Source organism: Dama dama, chromosome 26 (assembly GCF_033118175.1).
Source record: "Dama dama isolate Ldn47 chromosome 26, ASM3311817v1, whole genome shotgun sequence".
Lineage (NCBI taxonomy): Eukaryota > Metazoa > Chordata > Mammalia > Artiodactyla > Cervidae > Dama > Dama dama.
The window spans coordinates 50,670,408-50,688,713 of NC_083706.1; the positions used below are offsets into that span (position 1 = coordinate 50,670,408).

General features: G+C 50.2%; 1 protein-coding gene across 4 annotated transcripts in view; it reads left to right on the top strand.

The window, feature by feature from the left end:
• Nucleotides 1–15,259, top strand: part of MAP3K4 (mitogen-activated protein kinase kinase kinase 4) — a 101,908-nt gene extending 86,649 nt beyond the window's left edge. For 2 of the 4 annotated variants that reach the window (XM_061130278.1, XM_061130280.1), the window contains 9 exons: nt 133–213; nt 3,796–3,987; nt 5,058–5,128; nt 5,780–5,896; nt 6,813–6,972; nt 9,716–9,838; nt 10,475–10,581; nt 12,279–12,458; nt 14,223–15,259. In XM_061130278.1, the coding sequence (XP_060986261.1) occupies nt 133–213; nt 3,796–3,987; nt 5,058–5,128; nt 5,780–5,896; nt 6,813–6,972; nt 9,716–9,838; nt 10,475–10,581; nt 12,279–12,458; nt 14,223–14,243 (1,052 nt within the window). In that variant the 3' untranslated portion in view covers nt 14,244–15,259. Of the gene's footprint in view, nt 1–132; nt 214–3,795; nt 3,988–5,057; nt 5,129–5,779; nt 5,897–5,988; nt 6,080–6,812; nt 6,973–9,715; nt 9,839–10,474; nt 10,582–12,278; nt 12,459–14,222 lie in introns of those variants that run through there. The other 2 variants (XM_061130279.1, XM_061130282.1) reach the window with 2 other exon arrangements.
• The last annotated feature ends 3,047 nt before the right edge of the window (nt 15,260–18,306 follow it).

Consider the following 18,306-nt stretch of genomic DNA (forward strand, 5'->3'; position numbering starts at 1 on the left):
AATCACCGGGAATGACAGGTTGGTGGTTAACTAATCATCACTACTCACCTACATTTCATTCTGGCTCTGAATCAAATATGCCTGTTTGTTTTATAAGTCTTACTAGTTTGTATGAAAAAATACTCTCTGCAGAACCAGCATATCCAAAAGGTGATTCAAGTGGGTCAACTCGAAGAAGTTGGGAACTTCGGACACTTATCAGTCAGACCAAGGGTAAGAGAAAGAATGTTGAATGTTTCAGCATAAGGCAAACAGTTTCAGCTAAGATGTGCTTCAGCTTACGACTGACTCGACCTTTACATTAATGTTTTATGGTCCCTTTTGTGCCTCTGGCATCACTTCCTGTCTGTGCTGTGTGTGTGCAATTCCTGTTTCCTATCATCGTAAGTTCCTTTGGAGCAGGAATGTGTTTTTCTCAGTTTTGTATTCTTTAAGCAGGGTGATGTTCATTTTATGTGTCACATGGGTGGGCCCTTTGCATAACCCTTTGAACATGGTGTGTGTGTTAAGTTACTTGAGTCGTGTCCAACTCTTTGTGATCGTGTGGACTGTAGCCCACCAGGCTCCTCTGTCCATGGGATTCTCCAGGCCAGAATACTGGAGTGGGTTGCCATGCCTTCCTCCAGGGGATCTTCCTGATCCAGGGATTGAACCCACGTCTCTTAATGTCTCCAGCACTGGCTGGTGGGTTCTTTACCACTAGCGCCACCTGGGAAGCCCTTTGTACATGGTAGGAATATAAAAAATACCTGTGAAACGAATAACCACTTACTTATTATGCTAAGAAGCTAAGAGAAAGCATTTGTCATACACAGCAGGTGATCAGTCCGTATGAACCAGAAGAATAAATAGCAGAAAAGGCCCTGGTCTAGCACAAAATGCTTTCACATATTCTTCGGCACAACAGTCTTGAGCTATAACCTAGGCAGAACAGATCCTGTTCTCTTTTCGTAAATGATCCGAGTTTCTGAGAGGCCAGACGTTGGGCCGAGGTCACTGCGCTTGCCCCCACAGCGCCCCTCCGGAACGGGTGCGACCAAGCAGGAGGGTTGTCACCGGGACTGGAGCAGTCACGGGGGGCTTCAGGGAGGGCTGAGGCTTGGGCTGGCCCCTGAAGGAAGGAGGTCTGTGTCCAGCCAGGAGGGAAAGTACAGAAAGAGAAACACGTCTGGAGGCCCAGTGACTGAAGACCAGACCCGCCGGCCCGGCCCGGCCCGGCGAGCGCGGGTGGAGGTGGAGGTGGGGCTGCAAGGGTGCGGGGAGGCCTCGGCACGGCCAGTCCACAGCGGTGGGCTCGGTGGTCCAGGCCCGCGTGCAGCCCGCGGCAGCCCCTGGGCCTCTGCAGCGGGCAAGCCTTCTGTGTCCAGGGAGTAGGGGGCGGGCCTGGGTCGCGGGGGAGGTGGGGAGTGGCCCCAAGGGGCGCTCAGGAGGCGGGAGCAGCCGTGAAGCCGCATTCTCCAGGCTGGGCAGGTGAGGCATGGGTAGGGTTTGGGGGGTCGGGGGGGCGTTTGTCAGCTCGAGCCCAGTGACAAGGAGGGGTTCTCCCCAGGGCCTCGCACATCATCTGCGGTTCCCACGGATACAGGTCTCTGTGATAATTTTCAAAACAAATACTTTGTGGTCAAGTAAACTTGGGAACTCTTGGGAGAGTTAGAGTCTGCACAGACATCTTAAAAGACTAGGAAATCTTGAGAAATGTTTACTGTAAAAGAAAAGACTGTTTCCCAGAAGCGTTTAACAATGGAGCCCACGGCCCGACAGCCGTGCAACCTTGGTCAGTGCCAAGTAGACGCGACGTGTCATGCGGTGATGTAAGGGAAACAGGGATCCCCATTTTTAGGAAATGATTGTAGTCAGACGCTGTAATTGGAACCTTGTAAGTCTCTGGGAATTTCTCTTCTCAGAGTAACCTTTCAGTCGTCCCAGTCCTCAGTGATCTCTTTGACAGAACATTCAGGCTCTTAGATGCCTCCTTAGGGTCCTGCATGTGAGAACTGTGGCAGCCAGGAGCTTTTCACATTATGGATTGTGACCCATTAGTGGGTTGTCGTGAAATCATGCGCGCACACGCACGCGCGCGCGCGCGCACACACACACACACACACACACACACACAAATTGAATGGAGTCCCAGTCACATGTAGAAAGAGTAATAGTGGTAATAGTGTTTCATGAAACAGTTGTTTTAGATATCTATGTAAAAGATACTTTTTTCTATAAATCATGATAAAATGAGTTGGAGAAATAGAGATGGCTAGATGGAAAAATAAGGAGCGATAATAACAAAAGCTAAAATTTACCCAGTATTTTCATGTTCCAGGCCCTGGGCTAATTGCTTTATGTGTGTGATTTCATTAAGTTCTCATGGTATCTCTGAATGAGGTATTCTTGTTTTGCAATCTGATGTCTAAAGAAGGTAATTAACTTGCCGACTTTCAAACGCCTAGAAAAAGGTTAAGCCTGGGTTTTGTTCCAGCCATTCTGACTCTAGAGAAAGGAAAGCTTTACTCCCTTCCCAGCAGAGAGCAGAGACTGCTTCCTGGAGGGGAGTAAGCTCTGACAGCTGGAAGACAGGGCGGCGTGAGCATGGGCCAGGAGTGAGGCGCCGTGTGGTGTGGTCCATGGAGGCTCTGCAGTCAGGCTGGTCTGGAGACCGCGGTGGATGGGCCAGGAGCGAGGCGCTGTGTGGTGTGGTCCATGAGGCTCTGCAGTCAGGCTGGTCCGGAGACCGCGGTGCAAGGGCCAGGAGCGAGGCGCCGTGTGGTGTGGTCCATGGAGGCTCTGCAGTCAGGCTGGTCCGGAGACTGCGGTGGATGGGCCAGGAGCGAGGCGCTGTGTGGTGTGGTCCATGAGGCTCTGCAGTCAGGCTGGTCCGGAGACCGCGGTGCAAGGGCCAGGAGCGAGGCGCCCTGTGGTGTGGTCCATGGAGGCTCTGCAGTCAGGCTGGTCCGGAGACCGCGGTGGATGGGCCAGGAGCGAGGCGCTGTGTGGTGTGGTCCATGGAGGCTCTGCAGTCAGGCTGGTCCGGAGACCGCGGTGGATGGGCCAGGAGCGAGGCGCTGTGTGGTGTGGTCCATAGAGGCTCTTCAGTCAGGCTGGTCTGGAGACTGCGGTGGGGCCAGGGGCAGTGGCCGAGAGAAGGGAACCTGGAAAGACCCTGCGTGATGGCCTTGGACTGTTGGTCAGCAAGTTGGGATGAACCATGAAATAAATTATGTGCGTAAACAATATGATCAGATTTTACGTCTGAGTAAGAGAATTCTGGGGGACTCTCCTGTGGTTCAGTGGTAAAGACTCTGCCCACAATGCAGGAGACGCAGGACACGCGAGTTCGATCACTCGGTGGGAAGATCCCCTGGAGAAGAAAGCTGCAGCCCACTCTAGTATTCTCGCCTGCGAAATCCCACAGACAGAGGAGCCTGGCAGGCTACAGCCCTTGGGGTCGCAAAGAGCCAGACACAACTGAGCGGCTGAACAATAGGAAAATTCTGAGCAGTGAGAGAGGTGGAGGGGAGAGACCAGAGGCCGGCAGGTGGTGACTGCAGAGTCTGACCAGCCTTGGGGGAGGCAACAGTTCATTCTGTCTGAGCAGCTTCCACTCTGTGCGTGTACTTCCCTATTGTGGATTGTATGCTCTGAAGAGGTTAGGTTTTGGGGACTTTAATTCAGGTGCTGTGTAGCTGAATAGGTGATGCTTGATGGAGTGCTAATGTCTGTTGCTCTGTTTTTATGATTATTTGCTAGAAGTCCACCTGATTATGGTTGCTGGGGTGACTGAGTTTATACTTCTTGCAGATACTGCTTCTAAGCAAGGACCCATAGAAGCCATTCAGAAGTCAATCCGACTGTTTGAAGAAAAGCGGTATCAAGAAATGAGGAGAAGAAACATCATTGGTCAAGTCTGTGACACCCCCAAGTCTTACGACAACGTCATGCACGTTGGCTTGAGGAAGGTGACGTTTAAGTGGCAAAGAGGAAACAAAATCGGTAAGAAAACTGAAGAACAGGACACAAAGATGGTCCCTGTCAGAAATTAACAAGTCACACTTCTCGAGGTTAAGTCTCCCATGGCTGGTCTTTTTCTCTTACAGGCGTGGCAAATACACATCCTCTCTTCTGCACAAGGTTCTGATTTTTTGGTTTCACTTGCAAGATATGTTCTAAGAACAATGTAAAAGAGATTTTTAAATGATTCATTAGATGGCATGGTTCTGCTTGATAACTCCAGAAGTTGCCAGTGGAGAACTCCATAAATCCTGCCCTTTTGTTCTAGTTTATATTCTTTCCATCTTATTCCCACACCACCCTTAATGAAGCAAGACTGAATACAAATGCCAATGGGACAGTGTCTTCAAAAACATTAATTTCCTGTTAAATAACTAGTGATAGATTGTGTGGAGAAGGAGCTGATTATGTTTCAGACTTTTCCCCCTTTCAGATGCATTTATCTGTTGAGCATTTAGGTCTGGAGAAGCAAACACAATTGTAATATAGGACTCTGAGCCTCAGGAAGTTCTCGTAGAGCTGTCAGGACAGAAGACACTGAACAGAATCAGATCCTTTATACATGGTGTGAATTCTCAGTATCAGTCTTATGTAGCCATATATCTGTATCCCCTTAGTTTAATGTTTCAGAAGGTGTCTTAGTAGAATACCCCACTAACCTCCCACACGCCTGGACGGACAGCAGGGAGGTCCATTGAGGTGGCAGCAGGCTTATCCCGGCCATGCGCCCTGCCCCCCGGCCCAGACCTCCTCCAGGGCCATAAGGGGCTCCGAAGTGTGCTCCAGAGGGCTCAGAGCTCACCTTCATGCCTCTTCTGGGGTTTGTCAGTCAGTTCTATTCTATTTACAGGTAAGACATAGTGAAAAGATTGCCCAAGACTTAGGTTATCAGGGAACATTCAGAAATAGTTTGGATCTTGCAGTAGTAGACTGTGGTAAGCACGATTCTAGATGTCTGAATGTAGAGTCTGGATGGGAAGACATTACGTTTGAATGAGTTAGAGTGGCCCGGCTTTGGTGGCTGAGAGCAGCACGTCTGTCCCTGTTCACAGGGGAAGGGCAGTACGGGAAGGTGTACACCTGCATCAACGTTGACACCGGCGAGCTGATGGCCATGAAGGAGGTGGGTGCCTGGCCCCTGGGGCCTCTGTGTGCTGGAGACTTGGAAACGAGACTTGTGTTGACGAGGTCAGGGCTGGCCCAAGTACTCCCGCGGTGCACTGACATCTCAGACGTCTGAAACGCTGATGTTTCCCACAGTCTAGGCATTTACACCTTTGGGACCATGGGGGGCTTGGTCGGGGGGCTTGGGGGACATTTGTGATAAGGTTCAGAAATGAGCAGCCTGTTAGCTGCTGGAGGTAGGATGGCAGGAGGGGGAACGCCCAAGGAAGGCCCCCTGGGAGACACCCAGGGCCGTGGGGCGCTGGGCACATGCAGCCCACCCCTTAACCCCCGCAGCATCTCCTCATCCTCACCACGGGGCAACTCAGGCCATGCCCATGTGGTTGTGAGCTTGGTGAGAGCAGAATCTTCTCTCATCCTTCTGTCTCACCCAAAACTTAAACACCTGTGCTTGCTTCCTGGCAGTCCCATGTTTCGGCTAATTCAGGCTGCAGTCACGAAGGGGATCCCACAGGCTGCTGTCTGGGCACACGCTGAAGCAGGCACGCCTTACTCGTCCGCAGGGGGAAGCCAGCCCGCCCGGAAGTAAGGCGGGCGTGTTTCTAGTCTGTACCGGTGCCAACAGTAACCAGCCGGTTTCCTTTTCCAGATTCGATTTCAACCCAACGACCATAAAACCATCAAGGAAACTGCAGACGAGCTGAAAATCTTTGAAGGCATCAAGCACCCCAATCTGGTTCGGTATTTTGGTGTGGAGCTACATAGAGTAAGCCAACTTTTGATCACACTGTGCGGTGTGAGCGGTCAGTGAGGGTGCAGATGGAGTCCTGTCCTACATCACAGGTCTTCTCATTTCAGAGCACAGTAACTTTGCCTAATTCTCAGGAAATCTCCATGAGTTACACCATTTCTGCCTTCTCTCTGAAACTAGAGGAGTCCTTCCTGAAATGTAAGTTGTAGACCGTAGTCATTAACCCAACATTATAAAGCACTGAAACCCATCCTGCCAATCAGAAGATTCCTCTAGTGCCCCCCGACACTGCTGTTGGTTGCTTTTTTTTTTCTCCCCTTCTGTTTTTTGCCGAGCCACTGTTGAACACACTATTCAGTAATTTTTTTTCCCCTTTTGTTTGTATTTAAAGAACCATTGTAAAATGAGAGAAAGCGAAGACCTCTCAGCTTATTTTCCCCTGAGTGTTTAGCAATAAACACTTGGAGGGAAAGAGGGTCACCTGGAGGATCACCAAGGATCACCTTGGTGGAATATGAGCTTCTGGGGACGTTGGATACTGGCGATTTTTAATGTTTTTCATGGATGAATTCGTATCTGAAAAGGATGTGTTTCAGTACTTAATAATATATGTATAGGGACAGTCCTGTTGGTCCCTGTCTGAGATTATATAGCAGACTGAATTTCAAAGGATTACAGACATTTATCACCTGTGATTCAGCAATGCTCTTATCCCAACGAGCTGTATAATTCCAGACAGAGGAGGCAGGCAGAGACACCGCTCTTTATAGAGGAGTTAGAAGTGACCGTTTTGAGACGAATTCAGACTTCAGGATGACAGTGTAGCTGACCCTTAGAAGGAGGAGTCCTCGGGGGCGTGGCCAGTGGAGCGTTCCAGGCTCTTCACTCAGCGTCCAGGTAGACATGGGGCCGTGTGTGGTTCCTCCCGCAGGAGGAGATGTACATCTTCATGGAGTACTGTGATGAAGGCACCCTGGAAGAGGTGTCGAGGCTGGGACTCCAGGAGCATGTCATCAGGCTGTATTCTAAGCAGATCACCGTGGCCATCAACGTCCTCCACGAGCATGGCATCGTTCACCGTGACATTAAAGGTGATCCTCACACTCCCCAGCCTGCGAGGGCGTCAGCCGTGCCCGGCACAGGGTGGCTGCCCTCCCTTCTCCAGAAAGACACAGCTTTCCTTTGAATATTCTTCTGTAAAGAGCCCGGCATGGGGAAAGTGCACGGGACATACATCCCCTTCTAGGAGCACGCAGCTCCGCTCTTTCTGCTGAGCACTACGCTTAGCCAGATCTGTGCCCCGAAATGAAATCTGCCGCTCTGTAGGCCCGCCCTGAGTAGTCACTGGACACTGTGAGCAGAACATCCTTTCTTTCCCTCCTGCGTTTGAATGTGAACGTTGTGAACATGTAAAGTGACGGTGAATCAGGGATGCTGGTGTAAGTTATGATTTGCAGCTGAGTTTGGGGAGAGGACAGTTTCTCTGGGCTTCTCTGGTGGCTCATGACAAAGAATCCGCCTGCCACGCAGGAGACCCGGGTTTGGTCCCTGGGTTGGGAAGATCCCCTGGAGAAGGGAATGGCAGCCCACTCCCGTGTTCTTGCCTGGAGACGCCCGTGGACAGAGGAGCCTGGCGGGCTACAGTCCATGGGGTCACACACTGTGGGACATGACCTAGCGACGAACACTTTGACTTCAGGGTTTATTTACACCACCGTCCTCCAGTGGAGAGTTCTGCTCGAGGTCGTCTTGGTCACCCAGACTGAGGGAAAGCGCTGGCCCTTCTCATGTGAGGGGAGCAGCCACGCTTATCCCAGAACTGCCCCCTGTGTTTGCCTGACCCACACCGTGCCCATGACCTCTGCACCTGGGAGTCTCGGGGATGATGAGAGTGACAAACGAGGTTGCTCTCTAACTGACCCCAGACGGAAGGATCTCATTCTCGCCCTTAACCTGAGGCCAGCCTGCACGGGTTCACTGTAGATGGCTGGACTGGCGGCCAGCGTCAGCCCCTGTGGGGCTGGGCCGCCCCGGGGCCTGCTGCTCTGGTGGAAGCACTGCCCACGCTCTGTGACAGCTCCTGCACGCCCGGCACGCCCCAGTCCCCGCCGCCCCTCCACCACGTTCTTTGTTGTCTGGGCATTTGCTTCACCGGCTCTGGGTGAGGCCATGGCGTAGCCCGTTTCCAGTTGTTCTGACACACACACCACACTCAGGAAGCGGTGCCTGCGTTTCGTTGGCCATGGCCATAAAGAGAATCCCTCAGAGTCCTTGAGTCAAGTCCGTCCGTGTGCGTCCGTGTGGTAATCTCTAGAGCTCAGTGTGGCTGAGAGTGGGCCTGTGAGCCAGCTCCAGAACGATGCGTTAGCGCGGTGTGCTCCGTGGGGACCGCCTGCCCCGGGAGCGGGGAGGGTCAGCAGCTTGTCGTGCGGCTGGCTGTCTAGCGTGAGGGCTCTGGGTGGCTTTTGGAAGGAGGTGCCTTGGACAGAAGGCTGAACCTTGTGGCTCAGTTGGAGGGGTTCAGGCCTTGTAGCCTGCAGGAGGCGGGGCCACCCCAGGAGATGAGCAGTGACCCCAGGAGATGGGCAATGACCCCAGGAGATGAGCAGTGACCCCAGGAGATGAGCAGTGACCCCAGGAGATGGGCAATGACCCCAGGAGATGAGCAGTGACCCCAGGAGATGGGCAGTGACCCCAGGGGATGAGCGTTGACCCCAGGAGATGGACGGTGACCTCAGGAGATGGGCAGTGACCCCAGGAGATGGACGGTGACCCCAGGAGATGGGCAGTGACCCCAGGGGATGAGTGGTGACCCCAGGAGATGGACGGTGACCTCAGGAGATGGGCAGTGACCCCAGGAGGTGGGCAGTGACCCCAGGAGGTGGGCGGTGACCCCAGGAGATGGGTGGTGACCCCAGGAGTTGGGTGGTGACCCCAGGAGATGAGCAGTGACCCCAGGCTCCAACTGGAGTGCGAGCCAGGTGTGTGCGCTGCTCCTGAGATCGGAGACACGTGCAGAACATTATTTCCATCAGCCTGGACTCAGTCTGATGGCGGCTTCGGATGCAGCTCTGCAGACCAGCAGAGAGAGAGAGAGAGAGAGTGTGTGTTGTGTGTGTGAGAGAGTGAGAGAGTGTGTGTGTGTGTGTGTGTGTGTGAGTTAGGCCTTGGTTACACTTGCTTCCTGCTACGCCCACTGCTGATTGTACACAAGCTCTCGCCTTCAGAACTGCTGCCACAGGCATTTGTGTTTATAGGTAATTTCTCTTTTAAGTATCTCCCTGGGTTTTGAAATAATCACTTTATTTTTGGCCGCAGTGGGTCCTCGTAGCTGCACGCGGACTTTCTCTGGCTGTGCTGAGCGGGGGCTTCTCCTGGACGTGTGCTCTCTGCAGAGCACGGGCTCCAGGCGCACGGGCTTGAGCAGTTGCAACACTCGGGCTTGGTAGTTGTGGGGTGTGGGCTCCGCTGCCCTGCGGCAGGTGGAATCTTCCCAGACCAGGGATCGTACCCACGTCCCCTCCCAGCAGGTGGATTCTTACCCACTGCACCACTCGGTAAGTCCCTCTCCCTAGGTTTTTAATGTTGGAATTTATGCGTGTGTTTCAGTTCAGAATGTGTCAAAACTGTCCGCACTGATTTTAAATTTTCTTTACTTTGTATTACCATTTGTGAATGAGGCTTAAAATCTTTCTAATGATAACACTTTGCAAGTAAAGTTTCATAAATCTTTATAATGTTACGAATCAAGTTCCTGATAGTTGAGGTTACCACATAAGCTTCAAAATGCCTGCGTTGTGTTTCAGAGGCTCACCACTGCTCATTTCTTGTTAGGTGCCAACATCTTCCTGACCTCGTCTGGATTAATCAAGCTGGGGGATTTCGGATGCTCAGTAAAGCTTAAGAACAATGCGCAGACCATGCCTGGTGAAGTGAACAGCACGCTGGGGACAGCAGGTGGGTCTGGTGAGGTTCGGCTCTGCCCTGGGGCTCCCTCAAGCGTGCCGGGACCCTGCCTCTCTGCCCTCCTCCTGGTCCGCAGACATGGAGAGCGCTCCGGACTTCTTGGCAGGCGGGGAGGAGCCACGTCTGAAAGCGCTCATCATATTGGGAAGTCACATTTCTCCCTTAAACTTACAGGAGGGAAGAAAAACCTCATTCCCTTCCCAGAAAAACCTTGTGTTTCACACTGGGTTTATTAAAACTATTCTAGTCAAAACAGCATTATGTTTAAATGGTGATTATTTGTTCTCATCATTTAGAAACATGTCATAAAACTTCACATTCTCTTTTGCAGGTTAAATTTCATATTTTTCGTCGCAAATAGAATTTATCTGAATATTTGCACATTCAAAATTGTCTTTTAGAAGATTAATTTGGCTCTTAAAATATCCATTCAAGAAATTATTTTGAGATATTTATTTTCCAGGCTTGATATTTTTTATTATGTAATTGATAGAAAGTTTCCCCTGAACAAATCAGTTGCTGCTTCTCTGTGGAATATTAGATCGTATTAATGTATTACTTGGCTCTGTAAATTCATGATGCGGTATTTGTAACCTGTTCCTCTCATTGTATCTGTGGCTTTTAAAGCGTACATGGCTCCAGAAGTCATCACTCGTGCCAAAGGAGAAGGCCACGGGCGTGCAGCTGACGTCTGGAGCCTGGGATGTGTTGTCATAGAGATGGTGACTGGCAAGGTGAGCAGAGCCTGTGCCGGGGGGCGGGGGGGGGGGGCCTTTGAATTAACAGAGCAATCATTGTGGCTTCACCCCCATTATGAATACTGGGGACACGTTTCCTGCCAAATAGAGACCATGACCTGTCAAAAGATACGGCAAGTTAAAACAAGTGACAAACTAGGAGCCAAATGTTTATCAGATGCATGACTCGGGACTCCTCCGAGGAAAAGAGAAAGCATGAAACTCCAATTAAAACAGAAAAGTAAGCAGATACGAGAAGAAACAGACATTGAAACCTTCTGTCCACACACAGACTGGCACGTGAATGCCTGTATCTGTTTTATTCATAATTGCCACCACTCGGAAGCAGCCAACAATCTTTCAAATGGATAAACTATGGTAAGCCACGCAATGGAATATTATGCAGTGACAGAAAGAAATTGGCCATGAAACGACAGGGAGAAACCTGAAGAAGCGTGTTTGTTGCTGAGTGAATGAAGCCAGTCTGAAAACACCACATCCTGTATGATTCTCAACCTTCTGGCATTCTGGAAGAGGCAGAACAGGCAAGTCAGAGAAGATCAGTGGTTGCCGGGGCTTCCCAGGTGGCGTTCGTGGTCGAGAGCCTGCCTGCCAGTGCTGGAGTTGCAGGTTCGATCCCGGTCGGGAAGATTCCCTGGAAGAGGACATGGCAACCCACTCCAGGATTCTTGCCTGGAGAATCCCATGGACAGAGGAGCCTGGCGGGCTACAGTCCATGGGGTCACAAAGAGTCGGACACGGCTGAGCGACTTAGCACTGGGAGACGGAAGGAAGGACAGACAGAGCGTATCGATTTTAAGGGCAGTGAAACTGTCCCGTGCTACGTAAGATCTGAAAATCCTCAGAATTGGTCTGGTGTAGATACTGCTGACGAGCAGCTGTACAGCACACAAATGCGCAAAGGTTGTGTGTTTGGCAGGGGAGGTTTATAGCATTAGCTATAAAGCAAGACAGTTACAAACCTCTCACGTAGTATTAGCAGGAAATTAAGGCTCGACCTGCAGCTGCTGAGGATAAGTGCTTAATAAATATTAGCCAGTAGTATTTCTGTTAGCATTAACATAGATGCCCATGGTACCTGTTATTTCAATCAAGTCATACATTGGGAAAAAAGTGAGTTCTCACACTGAAGAATATACATCTCAATAGCTAAACAATGGTGCATAAATTGGGAGGCTATGCAAACTTAGTTCTTTCCCCCATGAATCTCATTTCCCTGTAATTGTAATAAAACAAGCTTGGCACTAGGAGAATTTAATGTTGATTATTGAACAAGGTAGCATATTAAACATCCTAGTAAGATAACTGTGGGGCCTTGTTTTATTGACATTTTTATATTATTTTATGTATTAGATGATGATGACATCTAGGTAATGCTGGACAGTAGGACACCTCGGTGGGTAGGCAGACTGTGCCCACCGCCTGATTTTGTAAATAAAGTTTTGTTGGCACACGGCCACACCCATTCGTTTATACATTGTAGCCTAAGCCTGCTTTTATGTTACAATGGGAAAATTGAATAGTTGTGACAGAGACCGCCTGGCTTGCAAGCTTATGTAAAAGTTTGCCGGCCTTGGTACCTGTCGATACTGAGAGGCCTGAAAAGAGATGGGGCAGCTGCGTTTTCTTTATGGTCATGTAGTGTCGACGCCTGATTTTTTTCCTGTTTTTAGAGACCTTGGCATGAATACGAACACAACTTCCAGATTATGTACAAAGTGGGAATGGGGCACAAGCCACCGATCCCTGAACGATTAAGCCCCGAAGGGAAGGACTTCCTTTCCCACTGCCTGGAGAGCGAGCCCAGGATGCGGTGGACGGCCAGCCAGCTCCTCGACCATGCCTTCGTCAAGGTTTGGCAGCATGCTGTATAAATGTTTGTGTTCTGTTCGCATCTAACACTTTAATGAAATTTGGAAGCTTAAACAGAAACGGAAATATATATATACCTGAAATGGAAAGGAGCTAAAATGTACGGTGCAGGGAATTTTGTATTTTTTTTCTTTTTTCCTTTGGCAGATGTTCATTGCAGTTCTCCTTGACCCATGTTGGTGCTTTGAGGGGCGCTTGGGACCGTTAAATGGGATTTTCAGGGGGATGGGGTGAGACAGCTTCCCTTCAGAGTATGCAGTCTGCGTGAGTGCAGGGTTGGTAGCAGCCAGTCTCTACCAAGGGAGCAGGGACGGACCGAGTACCGACCGAGGGTCGTGTTAGAGCGGTGACGGTGGAGCGTGTGCCGCGTTGTAGCATCACCGAGGAGAGGACTCTCATCCCGTCAGGTGACCCCAGCTCCTGCTTCCTTCAGAGTGAGATGCCAGAGCCGTTGGGGAGGGATTAGCCAGCTCGGGGAGCGGAAGCAGGAGTCTGGGGGACAGAGTGGAAGGGAGCCTGGCTCCCGAGAGGGCGAAGCCGGGTGTCAGAGAGAGCTGGCGGGGCACAGGGTGGGGATGGCGGCCATCAATAGCGCCGGAAGGCAGGCAGGGACCGAGACAGGGACGTCAGTGTGTCGGAGGCACGACGCGGTCATCGTGGCGGCAGGAGCTCAGCTAGGGAGCTGCTGACACGGCCAGCAGGCTGCGGGGGGAGGTCGGGGTGGTGGGTCAGCTACACAGTCCCTCCTAAAGGAGCTCAGTCCTGCGTGTTCATTGCAAGGACTGATGTTGAAGCTGAAACTCCAGTACTTTGGCCACCTGATGTGAAGAGCCGACTCATCGGAAAAGACCCTGACGCTGGGAGGGATTGCGGGCAGGAGGAGGAGGGGTGACAGAGGATGAGACGGCTGGATGGCATCACCGACTCGATGGGCATGAGTTTGAGTTGGTGATGGACAGGGAGGCCTGGCGTGCTGCGGTTCGTGCAGTCTCAAAGAGTCGGACACGACTGAGTGACTGAACTGAGCTGAGAGGTTAAGGGGGCCGTGAGTGTGTGACTGATGGGTGTGGAAGGAGGTGTGTGGGGGCAGGAGCCCAGGACGGCGCCAGGCCCTGCTCGCGTCAGCAGGTATCGGGTTCTGCTCACCAGGACGGGTCAGGAGGGCCACTGGCTGAGGGTTGGGGCCAGGGGTGATGGTTTTCTCTTTGGTAGATGCGGTTTGAGGTGTGTTTGGACACCTGCTGGGGGCGTGTAAATACTCTGGACTGGCACTCAGGAGAAAATAAGGGTAGAAGATAGGCTTGGAGACAGAAATATTGCTGGGAGAGTATTTGAAGAAGAAATGGAAGGAGAGTGGAACCCTGGAGATAACACTTAAAGGCCCTGGTGAGGGGAGATGAGGCTGGGGTGGTGACATCACTCCTGGGGGAGCGAAATCAAGGAGCCAGTAGCTCTGTTTACTGCATAGATACTAGGGGTTTGTGATTAAATAAAAATGTGTTTATTGTTTATGAGGCATATAAACAAGTTTTGTTGACTTGACATTGTACAGATACACCCTGACAGGTGCTGTCAGTAGTCAGTAAAGCCGGAGCTTGGCGGTGACATCCCCCTGCCTCGGTCACGCCTCTGCCCTGGGCCAGGCTCACTGCCGGAGCATCGGGGGGCGCCGGTGATGACTCACCCGCAAACCTGGCGTGCGGCACGCAGGAGTGGGGCTCAGCGCTGTCCTGCCTTCCTCACAGGTCTGCACGGATGAAGAGTGAAGCGGACACGTCTGGGGCCTGGCAGAGTGCCTGTACTCGGAGAGTCCCCACGATCACTACTGTATGTAACGTTTCCACGAAGACCGCGCCGAGGAGCGGCGTCGGCCCCTCTGACCCTCCGAGCCGGCCGGCTGCCCGGTGACGGGCGTCCGCCTCCTGCTGCTCCTGTCTGCGGCCCGGGGCCCCCCTGAGAGCTGGCGCCCGCCTCCTGCTGCTCCCGTCCGTGGCCCGGGGCCCCCCGAGAGCTGGTGCCCGCAAGGCAGAGAAGCTGCGTGCCAAGTGCCGTTACTACTGTACACGGACCCCCGCCTCCGTGCCCGCCGGGTCCCGGCCGATGGAGAACCGTGGCATCAGTGTGATACCGTCGACCTTTCTAGGTCCAGAAGCAGTTGCAGTGTTAGCAGGCGTCCCGGGCCTCGTTGTTAATCTCCTTTTTTGTCGAGTGCACTGACTGAACCCTTGCCTTTTTTTGTTGTTGTTGGCAAGCCACAGGTTTGTTCTGCAAAAGGCCGATTAATGAAATTTTAAGAAAAAAGGTTCTTTTTTCAATAAATGGTTTATTTTAGGAAAGCTGTTATATTGTCTCTCAGTGGTTATCAGCTTCCGAGCCAACACGTTATCCGTACAGAGGTCTGCCCTTGTCTCTGCCGTGTCCCTCAACGGAAGGGGCGCTGTCAGGCCTGCAGGGTCTAGAGTCTCCTTGCCACGGAGCGGGAGAGAAACGAAACACGAAGGACGTCGGAGGCCCTTTCAAGTCTTTGGATGTTAACTGCAAGTTCAGAGTAGATACAAGTTCAAGCCTTGTTACCGCTTGTTGGGCGCTCAGTTTTATTTTTAAATCAAGATGTATAGGTGCCGGGTCAGTGTAAATACTGCTGAATATTATCTTGACAAGAAAGTGTCTTTTTTCAGAATGTAAATATTTCAGCAGTTAGTTTTCTAAAATAGCCCAAACTATCTGTTGTTGATGGTGTTCTTTTATTTCTTTTTTCTATTAAATTTTTTTAAAAGATTGACCTTAAAGCTTCCTGAAATCTTTTTAGAGGGTATCTGAAGCACTCCTGACACGTAGCAGCTGACTCTGGGCAAGTGCTGGCTAAGGCACATTCTGTCTGTGTTCACCTTCCCTCCAGGGCGCTGATCCCCTCAGCACAGAAATTAATGTCCCTGAGAAAGTAGGCGTAACAGAAGCATTTGTAATGTCATCTCTTTAAAATGACCCTTGGAGGGATGATTGACGTAACATAAAGCGTACGGTGCAGTGATTTTTAACACAGGTACGTAGTTGTACAGCCTTCATTATGATCCAGCTGAGAATAATTCCGTTTCTCCAGAAGAATGTTCATGTTCGTTTGCAGTCAGTCGTCCCTCAGCCTTAGGCAGCTGCTGAGCCATCTACTGGTTCTGCAGATTCACCTGCTCTAAACATTGAGTATAAGTGGAGTTTTAGACTGCGCTCTTGCGTGTCTGGCCTCTGTTACTTATAATGATTCCAAGGTTTGTACATGTGGTAGCACTGTGTTAATTACGCTGTTCCTTTTTATTGCTGAGTCTTGTTCCATTGCATGGATATACCACATGATTTATTTGTTCATTGACTGCTTTCACTTTTGGGGATGCAAAGAATGAGGCTGCACCGAATGTTTGCGTCCAGGTCTTTGTGTGGCTCTGTATTTTCATTTCTGTTGAGAGTGGAACTGCTGGCTCATAGGGTAAGTCTATGTTCAGTTTTTTAACAAACCGTCAAACTGCCAAAGTGGCGGCTGCGTTGACTTACATTCCCAACCAGCAACACAGAAGGTTCTAGCTTTTCCCAACCCTCGCCAACTCATGACACTGGCTTTTATAGTAGCCCTCCCAGTATATGTCAAGTGGGGTCTCATTATGGTTTCTCAGCGTGGTTCTGATCTGCATTTCTCCGACCGCGGTGAGCATTTCTTGTGTGTGTTGGCTATTCACCTGTCTTCTTTAGTGGTCTGTGTGAATTTTTTGCCCATTTTTGTATTGGGTTACTTGTCTTCTTACTAAGTTGTGAGAGATGTTTATACATTCTGGATACAATCAAATACCAGATATTTGATTTGCCAATGTTTCTTTCCCCACAGTCTGTGGCTTGTCTCTTCACATTTTAATGGCTTCTTTTGAAGTACAGAAGTCTTAAATTTTAAAGTCTGGCTTACAGGCTGATGCTTTATTGCATGTGCTCTTGATACCATGACGTGACTCAAGGTCATGAAGTATTTATACCTATATTTTGCTCTAAGAGTTGTATAGTTTTAGCTCTCATATTTAGCTCTATCATCTGTTTTTAATGTTTATATATCATATCAGATAAAGGTCCAAGTTCACCCTTCTGCATGTCAATATTTATTAGACCTTGCATTCATTTGTTAAAAAGACGTTTTTCTCTGTTGAATTGTTTTGGCGTCCTTATTGAAATCATTGAACACAAATCTAGGGGTTTATCTCTGCACTCTGTTCTGTTCCATTGATCTGCAGAGCTGTCTTCTGTAGAACCCCACTGTCTGGATTAATGTAGCTTTGTAAAGGAAGTTTTGAAGCTGGGACGTGTGAGCCCTTCAACTTTTTTCTGCTTCCTCAAGATTGTTTTGGTTATTCTGGGTCATTTGTGTTTCCCTATGAATTTCAGGATCAGCTTGTTAAACTGTGTCTCCACCCGTGCCCTGCCCCGCCCCCCCTCCCCCCCCCCCACGCCCAGCCCAGCCCAGCCCAGCCCCCACCAGAGAACAGATCTGCTTTGGTGAGAATCATGTTCTTGTCATGATTTTGACCTTAGCTGGCAACAGTCATTCTTTTAATTTATGGTGTTTCTTGTGGGCTTTTCATAAATGCCATGTATGAGGTAGAAGACGTTCCCTTGTTTTCCCAGTTTACTGAGTTTCTATCATGACTAGAGGTTTGACTTTGCCCATGTTCTTTCTGCCTCTGCTGAGATGATCAGATGGTTTTGGTGATGGAAACTTCTATGCTGTTTGGACTGCTTCGCCCTCCCTGTAGCCCAGCAGCCTCTTAAGTCCCAGCCTCATCCTGACTTACTGTGAAAGGGTCACCAGCCCTCTGTCCTGGGTGGTCCTCTAGTCACATGCTCCAGCAGCCTGCCATCTCATCACCCCACTTGTTCGCTTCTTGGGTCAACTATTATAAATTTCAGAAGCACAGTTCTTTCCATACATTAGGTGATTTTTTTTTTCTTGGTCCATTCAGATCATTCCTGTTTTGAGTGACTTCCTCACACATGTGCAGCCTTAGTGGTTTCTGACCCACCTTCTGAACGGATTGTTTTTCAGCATCCCAAACTTTGTATTCATACCACTTACTTCATTAAAACTCAAGGGAACATAGATGCTAGAAATTTCAAAACTCTCTAGTCACCCCAACATGTGAAATGAGACTGTGTAAAAAAAAAAAAATAAAGGTAAAAATTGTACAAGTCTTTCTCAGTGAAAAGCTTCACCAACAGCCCTAGGAGATATTTTCTAGATACTGAAAAGGTCTAAGTAAGTGCTTATTATTATTTTTTAATTAATCCATTACTCTAATATTAAAATAGGACAAGGCTGCAGGGACTGGGGAATGCCTCATTTGTAGCTAGTTATCCTTTACTGGAGAAACCCTTTGCTTTTTTTCCCGCTGATAACTGAAATTCGCAGTGGTGACCAATTTCACTTTGGCCTCACTGCTCGAGAAAGGTTTCTATTTTACTTTAGTAAAAGGCATCAAAAGAAGACAATTGAAATTCAGTTATTAAAGCCTCTAAATCCGTGTCCCTTCGTGACTGACTGCTCGCCGTGACACTGTCCGGGGGGGTGGGTACGGAGGTGGCAGGAGCCGGCCTGCCCCCTGCAGAGGTGACACCACGCTAGCTGTTGAGGGGAAGTTGTGTATTCTGCTGTTCCTGCCCAGAAGAGGGGTCATCTCCAGCAGCCACGCATCGGAAGCAGACGCCAGGTGGTAGCAGGCGCCGTGCGTGGGTCTCAGCTCTCCCAGGTCTAGAGGTCCAGGACTGTGCACTGAGCCTGTTCTTGGGGGGTGCCCGGTGGGA